General features: G+C 41.4%; 1 protein-coding gene across 4 annotated transcripts in view; it reads right to left on the bottom strand.

Moving 5' to 3' along the window:
• Window positions 1–20,701, bottom strand: part of LOC135499305 (cilia- and flagella-associated protein 65-like) — a 35,832-nt gene that overhangs the window by 5,348 nt on the left and 9,783 nt on the right. For all 4 annotated transcript variants that reach the window (XM_064790014.1, XM_064790016.1, XM_064790015.1 and 1 more), the window contains exons 14-31: window positions 20,576–20,661; window positions 19,800–19,926; window positions 17,398–17,566; window positions 17,139–17,277; window positions 16,586–16,725; window positions 15,985–16,069; window positions 15,307–15,465; window positions 12,728–12,893; window positions 11,196–11,324; window positions 10,425–10,641; window positions 9,719–9,932; window positions 8,785–8,943; window positions 7,308–7,610; window positions 6,468–6,770; window positions 5,749–6,150; window positions 2,000–2,283; window positions 898–1,029; window positions 309–729 (exon numbers count right to left, since the gene is read on the bottom strand). In XM_064790014.1, coding sequence (XP_064646084.1) covers window positions 309–729; window positions 898–1,029; window positions 2,000–2,283; window positions 5,749–6,150; window positions 6,468–6,770; window positions 7,308–7,610; window positions 8,785–8,943; window positions 9,719–9,932; window positions 10,425–10,641; window positions 11,196–11,324; window positions 12,728–12,893; window positions 15,307–15,465; window positions 15,985–16,069; window positions 16,586–16,725; window positions 17,139–17,277; window positions 17,398–17,566; window positions 19,800–19,926; window positions 20,576–20,661 — 3,635 coding nt within the window. The remainder of the gene's footprint in view (window positions 1–308; window positions 730–897; window positions 1,030–1,999; window positions 2,284–5,748; window positions 6,151–6,467; window positions 6,771–7,307; window positions 7,611–8,784; window positions 8,944–9,718; window positions 9,933–10,424; window positions 10,642–11,195; window positions 11,325–12,727; window positions 12,894–15,306; window positions 15,466–15,984; window positions 16,070–16,585; window positions 16,726–17,138; window positions 17,278–17,397; window positions 17,567–19,799; window positions 19,927–20,575; window positions 20,662–20,701) is intronic.

Raw genomic sequence — 20,701 nt, 5'->3', positions numbered from 1 at the left:
AATTTAAGTTGAGGACAAAAACATTTTAGACCCAGTGTCTCAATTTTGAATTAATAATTTTTTCAGGAAAGGGAGTATGGGGTAATGACGGAATATTAGACTAAATTACACAAATTTCAAAACATCACAAATAAAGCCCATTAACCCTTTGAGTTTGGAACATGTTGGAAAAGATAAATATAACCATAAGAAATAAGCTCTTTTTTCCAGAAAAAAAGTCACCCATGCCTTTTTCAAAAGTTATATGTAAATTTTGAAGCAAATTCACAAACTCAAAGGTAAATGTCACACGGCAGTGCAGTACTCACCCTGAGTCGTTCCAGTTCGGGTTCCTCCTCTTCTTGGAACGGCGTGGGTATTCTCTCCTCTGCTCTCACCCCCTCTGCTGACGAAGGTTCAATTGGCTCTCCTGCTGGTGTCACATGATCAGGAGTCGCAGACACGGGTGTCGGCGTCTTTTTCGGTGTTGTCGTCTTCGTTGCGGACGCTGCCGACTTTTGGGATCGGCCAGAACGGACGCTCGCTCTGGAGCCTCGTTTTGAACCGGCAGGACTTGTCGGCGTCATCGGTGGTGATCGCGTTGTGGAATGCGACACAGCAGAAATGGCGCGCTCAGAAGGAGGACGACTGTCCGGGATCGGATCTTGTTTGATCTGTTGGAAGAATGGGATGGGCTCCTCTGGAATCTTCTGGAGTGCCTCGTGGAAGTTCGTGTCATCGAGAAGCGCTCTGAATGAAAAAGGAGACACGCAAACTTTATTTGTGTTGGAGAGCAGTTGTCCCTAGCCTTTTCATCGTTATGAATACCTGGCCAATTGGACTTGGCTGGTTTTGCTGGGTCACATATTAACTGACCCCCCCCCCCCCCCCCCCCAATCACTACCATCATTATCGTACCTGATAACATTGGAGAGCGTCCCGGATACAACGTCGCCCTCTAGTTCCAGACACGTCACTACGTCCTTCTCCTGATTGGCTTGATCTTCCTCCTTCTTCTCGATCGCCTTGGACAGCCGAGCGCTCATGCACCTACACGTATAAAAAAATACAAGAGTTAACCAAAAATCTACAAAAGACTTTGATTATAAAACAACAAATAAATCGTCCATAATTAGTCCAGTTTGTGCACACCTGGTTTAAACACTGTTGTTCTTAAAAGCGATTTTCAATATCCAAAAGTTTGCCGTAACATTGCGTTTGTCGTGATTGGTGTCAAGGTTCACCTTGAAGAAGGCCGTAATTGCACTGCTGGGCAGTCCGAGTGGAAATTGGAAACATCAACGCCTGTCACCTTGGAGGCCCCAGGCTCCGGTTGTTAGATAGCATGTTATAAATTGTTAGCTCATAACATCATGTTGACATGTTGTTGTTACATGTGCATTGATGTACATGTACATAACATCATGTTGACATGTTGTTGTTACATGTGCATTGATGTACCTAATATCATGTTGATATGTTGTTGTTACATGTGCATTGATGTACATGTACATAACATCATGTTGATATGTTGTTGTTACATGTGCTTTGATGTACATGTACATAACATCATGTTGATATGTTGTTACATGTGCTTTGATGTACATGTACATAACATCATGTTGACATGTTGTTGTTACATGTGCATTGATGTACATGTACATAACATCATGTTGACATGTTGTTGTTGCATGTGCATTGATGTACATTAAACAACATGTCCACATGATGTTATGAGCTTACTACATGCTTTCTAACAACCGGGCCCAGGTTTTATTCTCAGTCAGTCCCGGTATACTCATGTGAAGAGAGGGCGACTCTCGAGACAACTTTGGTCTCCTCTGAGGTTTTCAATTTCCTTCTACGTTATATTACAAATCACCAAATATTGTTCTTTGTAAACCTAATGATATATCCCAGTTGACACTTAGCTCTCAACTAAATATTTTATTGGTCATTTTAATCTAATTGCAATACTAGGAGTCGGAGGATATGATAGGGCAGTTAAATGAAGCCTTACCTATCCACGTAGTACCTGTGATACTCCTCAGGGAAATTGGTCTGGAAGTCGGTGACCTGATGAGTCCGTGCCGTCACGCCAAGATGCAGCAAGAACGGGCGCGGTGGTTCCGGCTTCTCCCACAGGTCGTCCTCGATGAATTTCTGGAACGTCGCCAAATGTTTCGTGGCGTCGACGGAGAGGTTCTTGATTGGTGGAAGCGTTTTGTAGCGTGGCATGTCGCCATCGCGTTTCACGGCTTGGATGAATTCGAGCGCCTGCAGTCGACCACTTGGTGGACGTTCCTAGATTTAAAGGATCAGGTCAGAAAATTCTCAAGCAAAAGTGACGGAGTATTTCAAATTAGCAAATCAACTGAGAAAATCTGAAAAACTGAGAAACATGGGGGGGGGGGATGACCAAAGGAAACTTAAATATTTAATATTACTGTTTTGAAACTAAAATGTTAACTTAAACACATTTATGTTTTTTTCCAAGTCATGATTTTAAAAGGCCCTTGTATTGCCCAAAATATTTAAATCATGAAATATTTCCGAGCCTTTTGTTCTCCTAACTTTTTTGCAAATTTTTAAAAATGCATCACATTAACCGTGAACTTAAAAAGTGCAAAACTTTCCACTATATTATGTAGATATTAACATTATGCAAAAACCAAAACCTCATTTACATACTGTAGCATCTCTCTATTAAGGACACTCTCAGGACTGACAAGAGCTGTCCATAATATTGGGTGTCCTGATTAGAGAGGTCGAGTTGAATAGAAACAACCAATTCTGGAGCAAAACTGGTGTCTTTAATAGAAAGGGTGTCCTTATTAGAGAGGTGTCCCCTAAGGGAGGTTCCACTTTATTTAGTGCAGGTGCAAGAACATAAAATGGTGCGTGTGGGGTGTGTGAGTATGCTTGAAGGCTTACCTTGGTGAAATTGACAGCTTTTAGCTTGGGGAAGTGCCTTTGTTTATTTCATTATAAAGCCCACTACCATATGACAAGCACATCTAGACTAATACATGGGACAGAAGCTCAGAAACGACTCTAAATGTTGATAGATGAAAATGCTCACAGCAGCTTAGTGCCAAAGTCCCCTAAAACGGTTTTGAAAAAAATCATGGTCCTTTTGCTCCTACTTGTTCATGTAGTAGGGGTCTGTTACTGGGCCAAACAATGGTCACTTTGCTAAGTGTTAAACACTTTTATGGCTAAACCTCATATATCTACGTGGACCAAAACCCCCTCAACATTAAACCAGGTGTTGGGAACTGTAACTATTTCTTTGCTAAAACACACATCTGAATCCGGGAATGTTTCGGGGGAGAGGTCAGGGTGCTGTAAAGCGGGTAATTTTTTTGTTCTTTTTCAACCAAAAAAATAGAATAAAGTAGGGCCTATGTAGCTTGATTTTCTCTACTGTTCTAGGAAGCACTGGTCTTGGGGAAGCTATATAAATCGAAAAAAACCTCATGTCCACAAGCAGCTATCTCTGATTAATTATTTCCTTTTTGGGTCTGAAGAGGGAGGGTATCGGTCCACCCAAGAAAGTGTTAACCGCCTAGGGCCAGAGGTGCTTGGTTCACTGTGAGCGTTTTTATCATGGCCAAATAACGTTTTGAGCCTGTTCTGAGATTCTTGCCTTAAAAAATTTCGTCCCAATGCTTTCTTACCTGCAGTGATCGAAGCAGTGCCGAAGCAAGTCTAATTTAAAATCAGGCTGAGCTCCGGTCTGGGTATTAGTCCAAACTTGACTACACAATTATTAAAAAGGAGACTAAGCAAAGATATTCGGTTTCACTGCACTCATTCCACCATGAGAAAAAGTTTAGGAGGAAAAATTACCGGCGAGTTTCCAAAAAAGTAACAGGCCACTAGGCGAGGCCCAACTAGAAAATGCAGTGATACGCGTTTGTCAAAAAGGTGAACGTATTTTTTAAAAAGTGTGTCAAAAACAGTTGTCGGGCCTTCTTTTTTTTCCCCACTTTCCGGAAAATGACCCCAGGGGGATTCGTAATCCAACAAATAAAAAAATGTGGACTAATTAGCTTAACAAAATAAGTCACAGCTTTGACACATTTAATCCCATGAACTCCTTCAATGCAATTAGTGCCATTTCCGTGGTTTCAAACTGGACTAATGATACATCCGATACAGATGAATGCATTATACCAGTAACGTAAGAATCACTTTGAAGTTCAACAATAACATTAAACACTGAATGTGAATTAATAATTATTATGTGGAGGATGTGGACAGGATTTTATTATTGTGAAGGAAAGTTTTCGTGTTTTCTGGGTGTAGCTGAAGATTTCTATCAATATAATGACTAGTTTAATTATGATAGTTTAAAAAAAATCACATTCACAATGCCATTCTTCTGAGTGGGACTGGAGAACAGCCTTAAGAAAAGAACCATGCCAGCAAAATTAGGAAGAGCATGGGGAAAGATCAGTGGCACAGTGCTTAGAGTGGAGGGCTCATTATCAGGAGGTTGTGGGTTCACCTATCCGAATGACCACTTTAATTTGAAGAGATGCAAGGCGAAATGACCTAAGTCATATGGGTTAATGCATAGGAGTAGGACTTATCCATTTTTGTCAATGAACCCTTTATTTCTGTGTCCTTGGGCAGGACACTTGACCCGACTTAAATTTTTCCACCAATAAGTATAAAATGGGTACCGAGATGGCAAAATATAAATGTTCAGCCTGAGCGCTGAATAGTTGCATGCAGCTTAAATCTACATTACTCCAAGAGATTAGAGCTTGAATCACGAATGTACAGGGAAATGCTAATAGCTTGGGATAATAATGTGAAGAGCTTTGAGCAACTTTAACCCGTTTAATTTAACTCCACGACTTATAAACGTAATGTACATGTTTCTCAATATGTAATTCAGTGACAAGTTAAGCGGCAGTGTTTTATCTGATTGTGCTAAGCAGTGAATGCATGTGTAAAAGCATTAAAGCTAAATAGTGAATAAAATGTGTAAAAACCAACTATAGGGGTTCTTCACGTGACGTCACGACGTGACGTTTTGACGGCCACCTGCCAATGCATTTCCTTTACGTCGTGACCACGTGTAACGGCCAATACGGCAGTGCAAAACAATTGGTAACGTCATCATGTGACGTCAGTGAAGAACCTCTATAAACAGCTTCAAACAAAGTGAAATACTGGTGGTACATGTACCAGGAACGGAAAAATTAGCTTTTTGAATTCTTCTTTTAAATTCTATCAAATTTTTTTACAAAGATATTTTTACGAGGTTTATTTCCGAAGTGTCAGCCAATAAAAGTAACATTTTAAATTTTTTTTTCGAAAAGTACAAGGAACGGTAAATTTGCTTTTTGAAATCTTCTGTTAAATTCTATAAAAAATGTTTACAAAAGTATTTTTACAAGGTTGATTCTTTTCGAAGTGTCAGCCAATAAAAGTAGCAGTTAAATAAAATTTCCAAAACGTATACATATAATTTTTTGTTTATTCTGACAGTTCTGTACTAAAAGTAATTTTGACTAAGAAGTACTTTTAAGGCATCAGGTGGGTAAGCATGCAGGGCAAGCTCTGCGCACACAAACGACAAAAATGAGAGTGTCCAAAAGTTGGGATCGCTGATCCGTAAAGAAGAGTATCGGTACTCATAAACTACTCAGACGAGAGGCACTTAAGTGTTCCCAAGACTGTCGCTCTCAATTAAGTCGCCCGTGTGCGCTGTGCTTCAGCGTGAAACAGAATACGATGTTTAGCCTCACTTACCTGGTCCCATACCATCACCAGTTGGTCGCTAGCTTTACCCGTCGTTTCCGCAGTCCTGATGTCACGTGACCCGCCACTCGCACTCGTCTCACGTGAATGAACAGTGCTCGCCGACCGAGACGCTGTGCCGTTAGAACTCACCTCCTCTGGATGGTATTGTGGGTAATATTCGTCCGCGTGCGGGTCTTTCTCCGTGATCGTGAACTCGTATTTTTGCCTCTCTTTTTCGTTTTCCCAGTCGTTTAATCTCTTGCGGTAGTTGCTCATCTCTGTTTCGTCTGTGACCTCGCAGATCAGGTCAAGGTCGTAGAACGATGCTACGTCCCAGGCGGTGAAGGTCACCTTGCAGAATCTAGACTCGCCTGGCTTCAGCACACCGGAAATCGGACTTATCTGTATGTACTGGAAAGCAAGCAATGTGCAAAGATAGATTGAGAAAAAAACACTTTCATCAGAAATACACTCCACGTACAAAATGGCCTAGAATGCTACCAACAACTGCATGGGAAATAAATGTAACTTTGGCATCTTTCTTTTTAGTATCATAGAAGAACAGCATGTTTTTCACAATACTGTAGACTGCACAAATTTGCCTGCATTTTATTTTTGTAGACATGGCAACCTTGTTTCAATGAATGCACATCATCAGCACTGCCAAACGTCACAACGACGCTGAAATAATTTCAAACAATCAATTACACCCTCTCCCCTCCACTAACCTGCGTATCCTTCTTCGACGTCGTATGCCAAGAGAAAGAAACCGTGTTCGTCATCGACCGGTTAATCACGAAGACAATCTGGCGACTACGACAGAACAGCGGCATGTTGCCAAACGCGATGCGCTCGAGCGACAGGAAGGCTTGCTGGCCGGGGACCGGGACGCTCTGGACCCCGGGGACTCCACTCAGGTCATGTTGTTCCGTGACGGGAATCGCATCTCCCATGACCCTCTTGTCGAAGCCGATACCAGTGAAGGTGATCAGGGCCGTCTCGCCGTTGTGGATCTTGATGGGGACATCGACCTGGAAGTTCAGAATGAGAAGTCAAGCGATCTTATCATATCATCTTATTACAAAAGTGTGGTGCAACTTTTTTTCTTACATCCACTACGAAGCTGCCATTTCTATCCTCCTCACAGCCAGAGGTTGGGAGGGGACCAACAGCCAGGTGTTGGGAGGAGACCAACAGACAGTATTCTTGACCAACTTTCCCTTAAAATGTTTCAGATAACGTCATCAGCTCAAAGTAGTCCAGGCTGAAGTAAATCAGTGTCCGCCTTCTGGAAGGAGACCCTTTAGGCCGAAGTTACATAGGCCTCATTCGTTCATTTACCATGAGTCACTTTCTGGGTTTTTCTTTCATTCCTCGGTGAATGCACGCCACAAGGCCGTGCTTTTACAGGGGAACAAAAGCAAAAGGGGAAAATGAGTCCTGGGAAATGAACGAATGAGGTCTATGTAACTTCGGCCTTAGGTGTGGGTTACATAGAGTTCATACTGTCCCGGTGACAACTTGAAGTCTTTGTCAATTTCACCCATTGGTACAACTGACTCACTTACCATGTAAGTCTTTGCCTCAAGAGGTGAAAACTTCCATTCCACAGCAGCAGTCCTACCGGGCAGAATCTCACCGACTGGATTCAAGCATTCAAATATCGGATGATCGAAGTTCTCATACGTCATGTACTCCAACGGCGTGGTGTCGATCTCGTATTTGAGCGCCTGGGCGCCGCCGTTGTAAAGTTCGTAGATCTGTTTCGGGTTGTTTTGCTCGCCGATGGGGACGGGGGAGAACATGTGCTTGTTGTTCGAGAAGTGGATGTACTGCCTCTCGGGCTCAACAGTCACACCGATGAAGTTGATCTAAAACATATCAAGAGAACAAAGAAATACAAAAGAGCTCCACTGATGTTGTCATTTAGGCCTTCTATAAACAGTGTCGTCTGCTGACAAAATGTTTTGAACAAATGAATAAATAACGTCAAAAAATATGAAAAAATATTTGTTAGACAATTAACTGTTACCGTTGTGAGAGAGATGGTGGTGAGAGAGATGGTGGTGAGAGATGGTGATGGTTCTGTCAAGAGCTATGGCCCCCTCCCTTATGCGCCCTCCGCAGCAACTTCAGTGAAACAATTTCTATCTGGTGTCGGTTGACGATCCTTCAATCGTGTCCTCTCAGCTTGCTTTTGGTTCCATCACCGTATTGTCAACCTCAGTTGCAAAGTCTTCAGTGGATCCGTGATGTTTTGTCTTCTTGGCATCAGCTAGGGCTATAGACAATGCCCCCATTACATAAACCAGGAGTGTAGAAACTTAGATCCTCGAGGGATGTAGGTCTCGACTTTAACCACTGCCATGGCAGTCGGTCCCCTACAAAATGGCCTTCATGCCCTTTCCTATCTCCTCTCACATTTCTCACTCCCCAAGGTCAAAATGGCTCTAAAATAGCTGCCCTAATAATTTTTACATTCGAGGTCTGGACATGACCACCTTTTCTTCAAATGTTTTTCCACCCGGGGTCTGGTTGCTCAAAACAAGTTTGTCACTAATGTTTGCATTTAATAACTTAACTTGGTGTTAACTCTAAAGGGCTTAACGGAAGGAGATAAGCCAAGTTAAAGTGATACTATGATGTGATTTACAACTTTGTGGAAATTCGTCCGTTTTTAATTGTTGATCACAAATGTAAAGCTCAAATTTTCCATTTTTGATTAGATTTAATCGCTGAATGTAAACCACCGCGACCGCGAAAATGTTCATGTTGTGACGTCATCAACGAAAACGGCATCGAAGCGAGCTGTCCGGGCGGGATTAAACCATCAAATTCTAGAAAATGTGCATTTCGATTCGAAAACCTTACCGATTTATGAGAAAGTGACGTAGTCATTTGTCAAAAACAGCTAAAACATTATATGGTGAAATGACACGAGTTACTCTTTAAGTTAACCAGGCCTAGGGCTTATTTTTGGCAACAAATTTGACTCAGTAGTGTTCCCTGCTTGAGTTTTTGATTTACTAAAACAATAATACTTACCAGTATTTCCCTGCCACGGTTGAGCTTGAGCAAGACTGGTAGTCTGTCTGTTCCCGGCATGATGTGGCGATACGTGAACGTGACCGTCTTGCATTCACCAGGTTGCATCGAACCCCTTTTCGGGCTGACGTCGAATAGGTTGTTATCCATGACCTTCATCTGAAAAATTGGGATTAGATGATGGACTATATATGTGACTCGCTCTACCAAAACTAGGCGCTTGTCGCATCTGAACTTGACAGGTTGATGCGGACTTGTTGTTCATTTCCCTATTGTAGACCTTTTGTGAAATCTATTACAAACTGATTTGGTCACATTTCACAAAAGGTCTACAATAGGGAAATGTACAACAAGTCCGTATTAACCTGTCAAGTTCAGATGCGACAAGCGCCTTGTTTTGGTAGAGCGAGTCACATATGCCAAATCTAAAGTGGCTCAAACTTTATACACCGCTTGCCAAACTGGAGATATTCAATTGCTGATAGTTATAAAAGACTAGTAAATGCTTTTACTTTAAACTCAATGTACATTTACACTAGGCCTTTCTGTACAAAATTGAAGTAAAAGCATTTGCTAGTCTTTATTCATATCACCCATTTGCTGATATTTATAAAAGACTAGTAAATGCTTTTACTTTAAACTTTATGTACATTTACACTAGCCATCTCTGTAGAAAACCATAGTAAAAGCATTTACTAGAAAACGTATACATTCCCAAGAGCAATGCAGAGGTAAAACTCAATTTTTTTTAATTATAAGTATACGACAATACCAATACCAGGGGTAGATCAAGGAACCGGAAAAAGACTGCACTGCATTTCCCATTAAAATTCATGGTGTGTTCAAAATTTCGCGGTCAATTTACAAGCTTTTTCAAGAATTAGGGGCCGTGTATCTGATGCCCTTGGATCCGTGGGTGCCAACAATAACTTACCTCGTGTAATTCATCATCATCGTATTCCCCGGTCTCCGCCCAATACTCCAGCTCGAGTTGCAGATCCGAAGGGAACATGAAGTTCCACTCGACGGGGACGGCGCCCGTATTCTCAAACATCAGGTGGACGACGCAGGGCTCGCTCTCCATCGGGGCGGCACTGAAGTTGAAGTCGAGGATCGCACGGGTGTAGACTGGAGGGCGGCGTTTATGGCTAGAAGAAAGAGGATGAAATGAAGCAGGGCCACATGCAACTTTTCGGATTTTCGAATATCACTTTTTGGCCCTATCTGCATGAAAAAAAGACATTTTTCGGAGACTTCCGGAGGGTCACTGTGCCCTTCCCCGCACTTAATCAACCCAGGGAGGGTTGTTAATGAGGGACCTGCACAACAAAACCTGCCAATAGGGGGCCCTGCAGGCAAGTGGACCATGATTGTAATGAGAAAGCCATTTCCAAGTCAATGATTATTGAATATTCCATCCCTTAATTACTCTACGTTGGGAAATAGCACCAAAAATTTTGTTTTATTGGTCCTTAATTCTATTTCGATGAGTTTTTAGGGAGAAAATCAACAAAACTTAATTTTAATGGAAAATGCACTGGAAGTGTACCTTTTAGTACTGGTGCTGTCATCTGGATTTTCAGTTCAGCAGGTTCAGCAGTTTAAACTGGTCAACATAAACATGTCTCGTGTTCACTTACCTGTGTCTCGTCTGGACAGAATACATGAGTTCAGCAGACGACGGGTCAGCATCGAGACAAACGTTGAAACTGTCCAAGGAAAACAAGCCCCACAGCTGTTTCTTGCTGATACCACTAGCGCTGCCATGGCAACGAGCATCTGTGATTGCCATCGTCGGGAATACGCCGGTCGTCAGGATGTGACATAGATGCTGTGGCTCGGCAGCAGTCCTCTTACCTAAAATAGAAACAAGAAACTTCGTAGAAAGTTTGTGAACTGGTGAACCACCAGAGCAAAACTACCAAATGTAGAATCGGGAAAAAACTTGAGAACTGAAAGACACACCTATCATTATCAAGGATTCCCTTAAACGACCAGATCGAACAAGGTGGTGACTGTCAGCAACGTCACCAGTTTCTTACGTTAAAGCGACAATATAGGCAGTAGCTAGGCAAGCAAAATAAAGTTACACGAAGTCGCCAATAGGGGTCTCTCACATCTCACAATACGTCGAAATGATTCATTCATGCTTGTATGAGGAATATATTTAGTGCTGAATCTGAGATGACCAAGGGCCCTTATTGTGTATATTAGCCACCTGAAGATGGCCAAAGTAGCCCCTCTGCTCCTGCCTATAGCCCACCTTTAAGGGACTCTGTTATGGTGCAAAATTCCTTTGTACACTTTCAAATTGTAGGCCTGATTTACATAGAGAATTTCTCTTTCTGGTGTATTTTAAAAACCCTTTTCGTCTATAGACATAGGCTTGTATTTTTAGTTTGGCGACTTACCTTCAGGTGAGAGCAACTGGTAAGATATGGCAAACTGATAGAAAACTCTCCTCATTGGACGAACGGTGGCGTGGATGGTGGCCTTGGACCGTGCCGGCAGCATCCCCTGTGTTTCCTCAAGTTCAAGAGCTGAAACGACAAGTGATCAAAATCAACCTCTTATTTCTGAAAACAAGCAAAGTGGAATCTCCCTTTAGCAGAGACTGCTCTAATAAGGACATCCTCTTTTAAAAGACACCTAGTTTTGTTCATTAATTGGTTGTTTCCATTCAATTAAAGGCCTTTCTAATCATATCACATCTCCAAAGACAGTAGGCATACTAGTCAGTCCCAAAGGTGACTATAATAGAATAATAGAGAGGTTCTACTGTTCCACAATTGGTTGACAGACTAGTCAGTCCCAAGGGTGACTATAATAGAATAATAGAGAGGTTCTACTGTTCCACAATTGGTTGACAGACTAGTCAGTCCCAAGGGTGACTATAATAGAATAATAGAGAGGTTCTACTGTTCCACAATTGGTTGACAGACTAGTCAGTCCCAAGGGTGACTATAATAGAATAATAGTCCCAAGGGTGACTATAATAGAATAATAGAGAGGTTCTACTGTTCCACAATTGGTTGACAGACTAGTCAGTCCCAAGGGTGACTATAATAGAATAATAGTCCCAAGGGTGACTATAACAGGACAATAGAGAGGTTCTACTATTACACAATTGGTTGACAGACTAGTCAGTCCCAAGGGTGACTATAATAGAATTATAGAGAGGTTCTACTGTTCCACAATTGGTTGACAGACTAGTCAGTCCCAAGGGTGACTATAATAGAATAATAGTCCCAAGGGTGACTATAACAGGACAATAGAGAGGTTCTACTATTACACAATTGGTTGACAGACTAGTCAGTCCCAAGGGTGACTATAATAGAATTATAGAGAGGTTCTACTGTTCCACAATTGGTTGACAGACTAGTCAGTCCCAAGGGTGACTATAATAGAATAATAGAGAGGTTCTACTGTTCCACAATTGGTTGACAGACTAGTCAGTCCCAAGGGTGACTATAATAGAATAATAGAGAGGTTCTACTGTTCCACAATTGGTTGACAGACTAGTCAGTCCCAAGGGTGACTATAATAGAATAATAGAGAGGTTCTACTGTTCCACAATTGGTTGACAGACTAGTCAGTCCCAAAGGTGACTATAATAGAATTATAGAGAGGTTCTACTGTTCCACAATTGGTTGACAGACTAGTCAGTCCCAAGGGTGACTATAATAGAATTATAGAGAGGTTCTACTGATCCACAATTGGTTGACAGACTAGTCAGTCCCAAGGGTGACTATAATAGAATAATAGAGAGGTTCTACTGTTCCACAATTGGTTGACAGACTAGTCAGTCCCAAGGGTGACTATAATAGAATGATAGAGAGGTTCTACTGTTCCACAATTGGTTGACAGACTAGTCAGTCCCAAGGGTGACTGTAATAGAATGATAGAGAGGTTCTACTGTTCCACAATTGGTTGACAGACTTACCTATAGGATCGTCACGAACTTGTTCCTCGGGGTATGGTCCGTCGATAACTTGGTCTAACTGGAGCCGGTAGTAGAGATTACACGGACTGTTGTTGTAGATTGTAAACATCTTTGACACCGAGCTACCGACCACAACATTACCAAAGTCGATGAATGATTCCTCAGCCTAGAAATGGAAAGAATGCGTTATGTGAACAGGGTTTTTCAAAGGATAAGGGTGGACCCACCGCCATTTTGGCAAGTACTAGAATTTGAAACCGTAAAGCGATTAGAATTTCTTCAAATTAAAGTGGATGCCAATTGAAAACCTGAGAGGCTGCTCTCTGGAAAACAAAGAACAGACTCCTGCCCTTGAAATTGGCATTCTCAATTCATTTTGGAGGATTTCTAATAATTGCTTCAGGATTTCAAGTTCTAGCCAAAATGACAGTACCTATGTCCAACCCTTAAACGCAGTAAGAACATTAGAATATATGCACCTTGGCCAGGTATTTATCTGTTAGAAGAGAAGTTTGCCAAGAATAATTTGACTGCTGCTCTATAAAGTATACATTCATTCTACTGTCGTCCCTCACAAAAGGACCAGCTAGATTCGGCTCATAAGACACTCTTCACTACCAAACTCCTATCTCTAATGCCAGGCACCCATCTGAAGGTGTATTTCACATTGAACGACTTGTCGGCCGGTAACCAACTGGCCGCATTGGAAAGAGCTTGGAAACGGGGCTCGAACTTTTGATTTTCATTTTATGAGAGGGGTGCCCCACTATAGGCCATTCAGATTGGTTATGAGGCATCTGGAGTATTTTAATAAAGCGAATGAGAAAATATGGAGTAGACTAGAACACAATTCAACCATCACCATGCGCCCAAAACACAAAAACTCGGTATATTTCAGCTTTGTCATTTTTTAGAACGGAACCTGAAATTTGGTTATCACAGGCGTGCAAGAAATAAGAAAATATCAAATAACGAGTGCAGGTTGTTAGGTCTAAAAATCCATCTCTTAGTAGCCAGTTTGAAGACGTTGTTCTTAGTTATACATGTAGTTCTAACAGGGAAGTATTCTCTTCTGGTATGAAATGCCACCTTCGTATTACAATCCCGCTGAAATAAACTTTTGTTAACCAATCAATAGTGCTCAGCTCAGTTTCGACAAATCAATCTGTGCAAAAAACAAATCAAACGAAAAGTGTGCTGCGTGACCTGTGTCCAGTCCAGACTTCCATCGTCTCGAACATGCATGGATGAAGGTCTAACGGCCTGCAAGGGAATCGGGTGAAGAAGCAACTTAGAAAAAGAAACCAAAATGCGTAGAAAGTCTTCTTCTGCTTCAGCGTCTCCTCTGAATTTAGTGGTGTTATTCTCCAGGGAGTTCCCTACTCCAGGGTGATAGACAGTTTTTACGAGCCACAATGGTGGTCACGCGCTAAGGCCACACTTTTTTAATAAGTTGGATTACGAAACTTCCGATCCCAAACCTATGTGGGTGGGTCGGGAATAAAACAAATAAAACAGATATTTTTCTTCAATCTCAAACTTATGTGGGGCGGGAATGAAAAAAAATTCCATCAGGCTCAAAATCTATGTGGGTGGGACGGGGAAATGAAATAAAAACATGCTTATTTTTTATCAATTTTAGTCTCAGATCATAAAAAGGGGACCCAAAGAAATAAAAATTGGTTGAAATTGGTCGTCGGGAAAAATATTTCTTCATTTCTCTCTACGTTATGGTCGGGGGAGAAAAAAAGTGTCAAAAACGGTCGTCAACACTTATATTTTTTTCTCCACTCTCCGGAAAATGACCCCAGGGGGATTCATACATGTACATGTAGTCAAACAAATAAATAAAAATGGGGCCTAATTGGGTTTATTGACCTAGAGACATTAGGGCCGTTTAGACGACAGGCGAAAAGACCGCATTCGGATCGAATCTGGATGAATCCGGATTAAAACCACCCAAGGCGATGGTACCTTTTTAGTCCGGATGCAACCACATTGATCCGGATCTTTTTGCGTTTACACGACGAAAAATTAATCCGGATTCGGGACGCATCCGGATTTTTTCGCGTCGTCTAAACGGCCCTTCTGTCTCCAGAGGTAGAGTCCAAGGCAAGCTACTCATGTTTCTCACTTGGTGGTGTGTTTTTAATACTGTTATGCTTGGCCTGGCATAGACGCCTGATACAAGAAACCTCGGTCTCATTCCTAGGACTGTGAAGACTAAAAAGGAAGGAGGCCAAGGTTGCGTATACAGAGGCTGTTTCCTTGTGACATGTCCCCATTGCATATTCCCTGGTACTACCAATGGGAACGTCCAATCAGTCAAAGGTTCATTTTGTGTGTAACGAATCACGGGTACAAGCAGAACAACATGGAACAAGGAAAAACTGCACGAACCAACAGTCTGTGGATACCCAGGCTCAAACTTCGACCTGGCAAGAACCCACGGTGCAATGAATTTTGATAAAGAGACAGAAAGGAATCAAAAGCAAAACACTTGTGTATGAAAACCTAAGAATAAAACTGAAAGATAACATAGTCTGGTGTTTTCTTCGTGACTTTTCATCGAAACTTACATGAATTTCTCCGAACGATCCCTCGCCGACGACACGCAACGGGAACGAGCGTTTCTTTCCACCGGAACTGTTGACGTTATGACCTTGGCCCCAGACGACCAGGTTTGGCTTCATGACCACCTTGTTTTGATCGGTTGGTTTGAACGTCCAGGTGTGCGCCTGTGAAAAATGGAATTGAAAAAGGAAATGCAACTGAGGATGAATTCTTCTCGCCATTGCAGAGATCTTCTTCTGTTTAACGTAAGGCCACATTTTTTTATTTGTTGGATTATGAATCCCCAAGGGGTCATTTTCCAGAAAAAAAAAATTAAATTAAATAAAATTAAAATAAAATAAAATAAAAGTCCCGTTTTTTACACACTTTTTTTTCTCCCCGACCGAGAAATATATATATATTTTTTCATTCCCGCCCCACCCACATAGGTTTTGGATCAGAAATTTCGTAATCCAACTTATTAAAAAAGTGTGACCTAAGGAGTTGTTGAGGACTAGTGCCATAGTAGTTCGTACTCTCGCTTGCCATCAAAAGAGATCTCTGGTTCAAACCCCACAGTCGGCGTGAGACTTAAGGCAGGTCTCTTTCTCTAACTTGCATTACTCCATCCAGGTGTGTAAACGGGTAGCGGTCAGAACTGTAGGTGTGAAAACTAGTAATGATAAGGCCAGCCTGGCACTTACCTGTGACTCGTTTGGCTGTATGACACCAGTCAGTGGTTCGACAGACAGGACTTGTTGTTCTGCATGTTTCATGTGCCACTGAAACCTGGAGAAGAATTACATCATGTAGTAAATTCTCTACCACTAAAATAAAGGTTTATAATGCACTTCATTGCAACAATCAGTCAATTTATCAATCATTTTAGGCTTCATGGTCCATCTGAATCTTTGCCATAGGAATTAGTACATATCGGGATACACATTTGCCCCCTGTGTGGGATCTTTAGTCTGGCCTGGCCTAGGCACTCTGGTACAGAGAATATTGGTTTTCAGTCACATTCAAAAGACTCTGAAGAGTCTCAGTCTCATGAAATCAATGCCAGTTGGACAGAAATACAATCCTGAGTTCTCCACAGTTATCAAGCCTAAGGCCTATTGTGTGGTAGCAACGGTGTCAATCTTTGAAGCTTCTTCAGACATATGACAAGTTATTTCTGAACTAAAGTCTTTAAAAGCATATTTACACATGGTGATTTGACTGAGAGGATCAATTCCTTGATCATAACTAATGCGGAAACAACGATGGCTTCTTACAAGTAAAGAAACTACATGTAGTACTAACTTGAGCGGAATCCTTGATGTATTCTTGACGGTGTACTGTCTTTGTGTGGCCGTCCCGACACATGTTGGCTTGAAGAACATCACACCTTCATTCTCCAGCATGATTTCGGCCGACTCTGCTGACCCATACAGGACAATTTCCTGAAGAAAAGAAGCATAATATAATATCAAACAATGGCACGAGATTAACTGTAAACCGGTAAAAAAAGTTTGCAGAGTTTTAATAATTGCATTTTTCACCAACAGCAAAATTTGTGAAAATAAAATGCCATGGACAACAAATATGGTTTGAAATTACTGTAGTTACAATTTTCTCAAAACACTTAATTAAAACCACGCAAAAGATGCATTTTCACAGAACTGAAAACTGACAAATATTTCATATCTTATATTGTTGCATAAAACAATTAACCAGCATCTTTCAATTTTTTTTTGAACGTGGCCGACCTTGGTTGGGCTGCTTATTAAAACGTGTTGGTCTAATGCATTAAAAAGAGTTTGGATGGCACTGAAGTCTATATCTTTCCCAGATGAGTCTCCCCACAAAGACCAACCTGAGTATTCTTCTCGTCATCGTTGAGCTTCAACTTCATCAAATTCCTGAAGATCTTGACGGCGTTCGGTACGGATTTGATGGTGAAAATCTGGCATCCGCTCTTCAGTAAACCCTTAGTTGGCTTCACTGAGAAGATACTGAAAATCAGAATAGAAAGTATGGTTATCTACAAGCTATCAGCAGGCATTGTGTCTAAACTGCTTCTCAATTTTCCTGGACCACCAGTATTACAAACAGCATAACTGTAGACTACCTACCCTCCAGCATCCTTCTCAAAGTCATAGAATATCGGCGTTGTCCCAGTGTCCATGAGAACCATCGTCCTGTATGCAGATTCGTTGACATTCACGGCTGGGAAGATGAGTTTGGGTGAATCGAGGCTGTATCTTGGCAAGAACGTCTCATTGTTGGGCAAGAACGTTTGACCTGGAAATGATTTTGATACCAATATGTGATTGCGGAACATCTGTGAATCAATGAAAGGATTAGAGTAGAACCTCCCTTAGCGGACACCTCTCTATTAAGGACAACCTCTCTATTAAGCACAACCTCTCTATTAAGGACAACCTCTCTATTAAGGACATTAGTTTTGGTACCAAATTGGTTATTTCCATTCAATTCGACCTCTCTAATCAGGACACCTCTCTATTAAGGACAGCACTAGTCAGTCCTGAGGGTGTCCTTAATAGAGAGGTTCTACTGTACTTATAAAATGCCCTGAACATCATTTTCACAACTGGGCGTCAATCTTGTTTTCTATGTAAATGAAATGGCCAGGGCCATTGTGCTCACCTCATGTGGAGGAAAGATGGATAAAGAGCATGGTCTTGTGTCATGTAGTGTTAGGTTTGATGTAGGTCCAAGCAATTACAATTTCCCCAAAATGGCCAATTTACAGTACATTCGACCTCTGTGACCTTGAAAAGTAGGTCAAATCAAAGAAGACCCGGGTGACACATTGAATGGTTGTTAGAATTAGATGTACCTATGATATAAAATTGGTGCCAATCGGGCAAGTCATTACTAGGAATAATGGCATTTTGAAGAATTTAGGATTTGGCCCCCTCCCTGGAGGCCAAATGGCAAATCAGATCGCACCAAACTTCGGTACCTGAGATCACCTGACCAAGGGGTACATGTGTACTTAATTTGTGATCAATAGTCATTGCAGTTAAGAAACGTGCCATAGTTACGGCCTGACGGCCAATTTACGCCATTTGACCTCTGTGACCTTGACAAGAAGGTCAAATTAAAAACCTGTGTGACATATACTGTATGGTGGTTAGATGTACCCATGATATCAAATTGGTGGCAATCGGGCAAGAAGTTAAGGAATAATCACATTTTTAAGGTTTTTGGATTTTGCCCCCTGGTGGTCAAGTGGTGAATCATATTGGACCAAACTTCGGTCCCTGAGATCACCTGACTAAGGGGTAAATGTGTACCAAATTTGGTATCAATAGTCATTGCAGTTTAGAAACGTGCCATCATTACATCCTAACGGCTAATTTACACCATTTGACCTCTGTGACCTTGAAAAGGAGGTCAAATCAAAAACCCGGAGGATATATGATGCACCTTTGCTAGAAGTACCTACCATATTTTTTTCAAAATTTCCCGACTACTATTAAGGGAGATATTGCATATTTTCACTTTTAACGTTTGGCCCCCTGGTGGCCAAACCATGAAACGAATCGGACCGAAACTTGGTCTCCCAGGTGTCATTACATAAGGGTACATGTGTACCAAGTTTCAACTCAATAGCTCTAACAGTTACGAAACGTGCCCTGCTAACGGACGACGGACGACGACGACGACGACGACGACGACGACGACGACGGACGACGGACGCCACGGTATGGGATAAGCTCACCTCTGCTAAGAGGTGAGCTAAAAATCTGTGAAATGGTTGAGGCTGATGTACACAGACAAGGAAATGTACACATTGATACATTTTTAAAGGCCTACGCCAATCGCTAAAATTTTTGAATTTGTAATTGAATTTTAAAATGTCCAATTGCAAAAATACGCACTAAATATAAATTTCAACATTGCCGTTGTGTAGACTGATATACAAATACTATGAATACCAAGTTTAAACAAATTTCAACATTGCCGTTGCGTAGTCTGATATACAAATACTAAGAATACCAAGTTTAAACAAATTTCAGCATTGCCGTTGTGTCGGCTGATATACAAATACCATAAATACCAAGTTTAAACAAATTTCAACATTGCCGTTGTGTAGACTGATATACAAATACTATGAATACCAAGTTTAAACAAATTTCAACATTGCCGTTGTGTAGGCTGATATACCAATACCATAAATACCAAGTGTAAACAAATTTCAACATTGCCGTTGTGTAGGCTGATATACAAATACTATGAATACCAAGTTTAAACAAATTCGTATTCATAATAACTGCACTACGGCATTGTGTATTAGTGGATTTCTATTTAACTGAACCACAAGTAATTAGGAACGGCGTACTCCTTTAACAGGCAACCAAGATGGCTGGTCGACCAAATAATGAATACAGTTGACTTTTCGCCCAGAATCATCTAGGCAATCTCTGAACCAGATTTAGACTTAAAGCTTCTTATTCATTGAGATTTTTCCCTTCTAACATTTTCAGGTGATGCAAAACCGACCTACCGGAACATTTGACTGTGACACACCAAGGAGGAAAATGTGAGGTATCTTCGACCAGACGGTAGTCCCTCATGCTCTTGTAGAAGGCATAGCACTCCAATTCGCTACCGTAGAACTTATTTGGCGCACCCTGTAATGAAACAGTTAACATGAAATTAAGTGGTCGAAGACAGGAGTCAAAAGTTGTATGCAGAAGAAGGTTGTACCCCCCCCCTCGGACGTACTGGTAGTTTGTAATCCTATTGACAGTAAACCAGATACACTGACATTTAGTGACCAGAAATCCAGTCAACTGAGCTTAACTGAATGAAAATTTCAGTATATGAATTTAATGACAGGTAGCAGCACTGACTGGAGCAGGTTTTGCCTCCTGGTAGCCAGTAGCTAAACTAAATAACTGAGTTTGTATGGACTATTCTTGTGATGAAAGTCACTGATCTGGTTAACAACGTGCAACTGAATGAAAATTTCAGTTTATGAATTCAATGACACTGACAGGTGGCAGCACTGACTGGAGCAGGTTTTGCCTCCTGGTAGCCAGTAGCTAAACTAAACAACTGAGGTTGTATGGACTATTCTCGTGATGAAAGTCACTTATCTGGTTAACGTGCCACTATTTTTGCCGGAAATTATGTAATGTGAATTGTGATCTGCTAAAATTCATCATGACAAAAGCATTTTCACTTTGCGTCTGAATTTTGCCACGAAAGACAGATTTTTCGATTTTGCCCACGGCTTTCAAGAGAAGGAAAACTGGACCGGAAAAAACTTCTACTTACTGGTTTGAATGTGATTCTGAAGGAGGATGTCTTGAGAGGAGGGAGGTCCATGGTGGCAGGCAGAACGGAGAAAACATGATCAGGATCTGAAAAGAGGATGCCATTTCATTGATAAGAACTGATGTC

This window comes from Lineus longissimus, chromosome 15 (assembly GCF_910592395.1).
Source record: "Lineus longissimus chromosome 15, tnLinLong1.2, whole genome shotgun sequence".
In the NCBI taxonomy this organism is placed as follows: domain Eukaryota; kingdom Metazoa; phylum Nemertea; class Pilidiophora; order Heteronemertea; family Lineidae; genus Lineus; species Lineus longissimus.
Note: the sequence above shows the minus strand (reverse complement) of the source record. Positions and strands in the feature narration are given on the sequence as shown.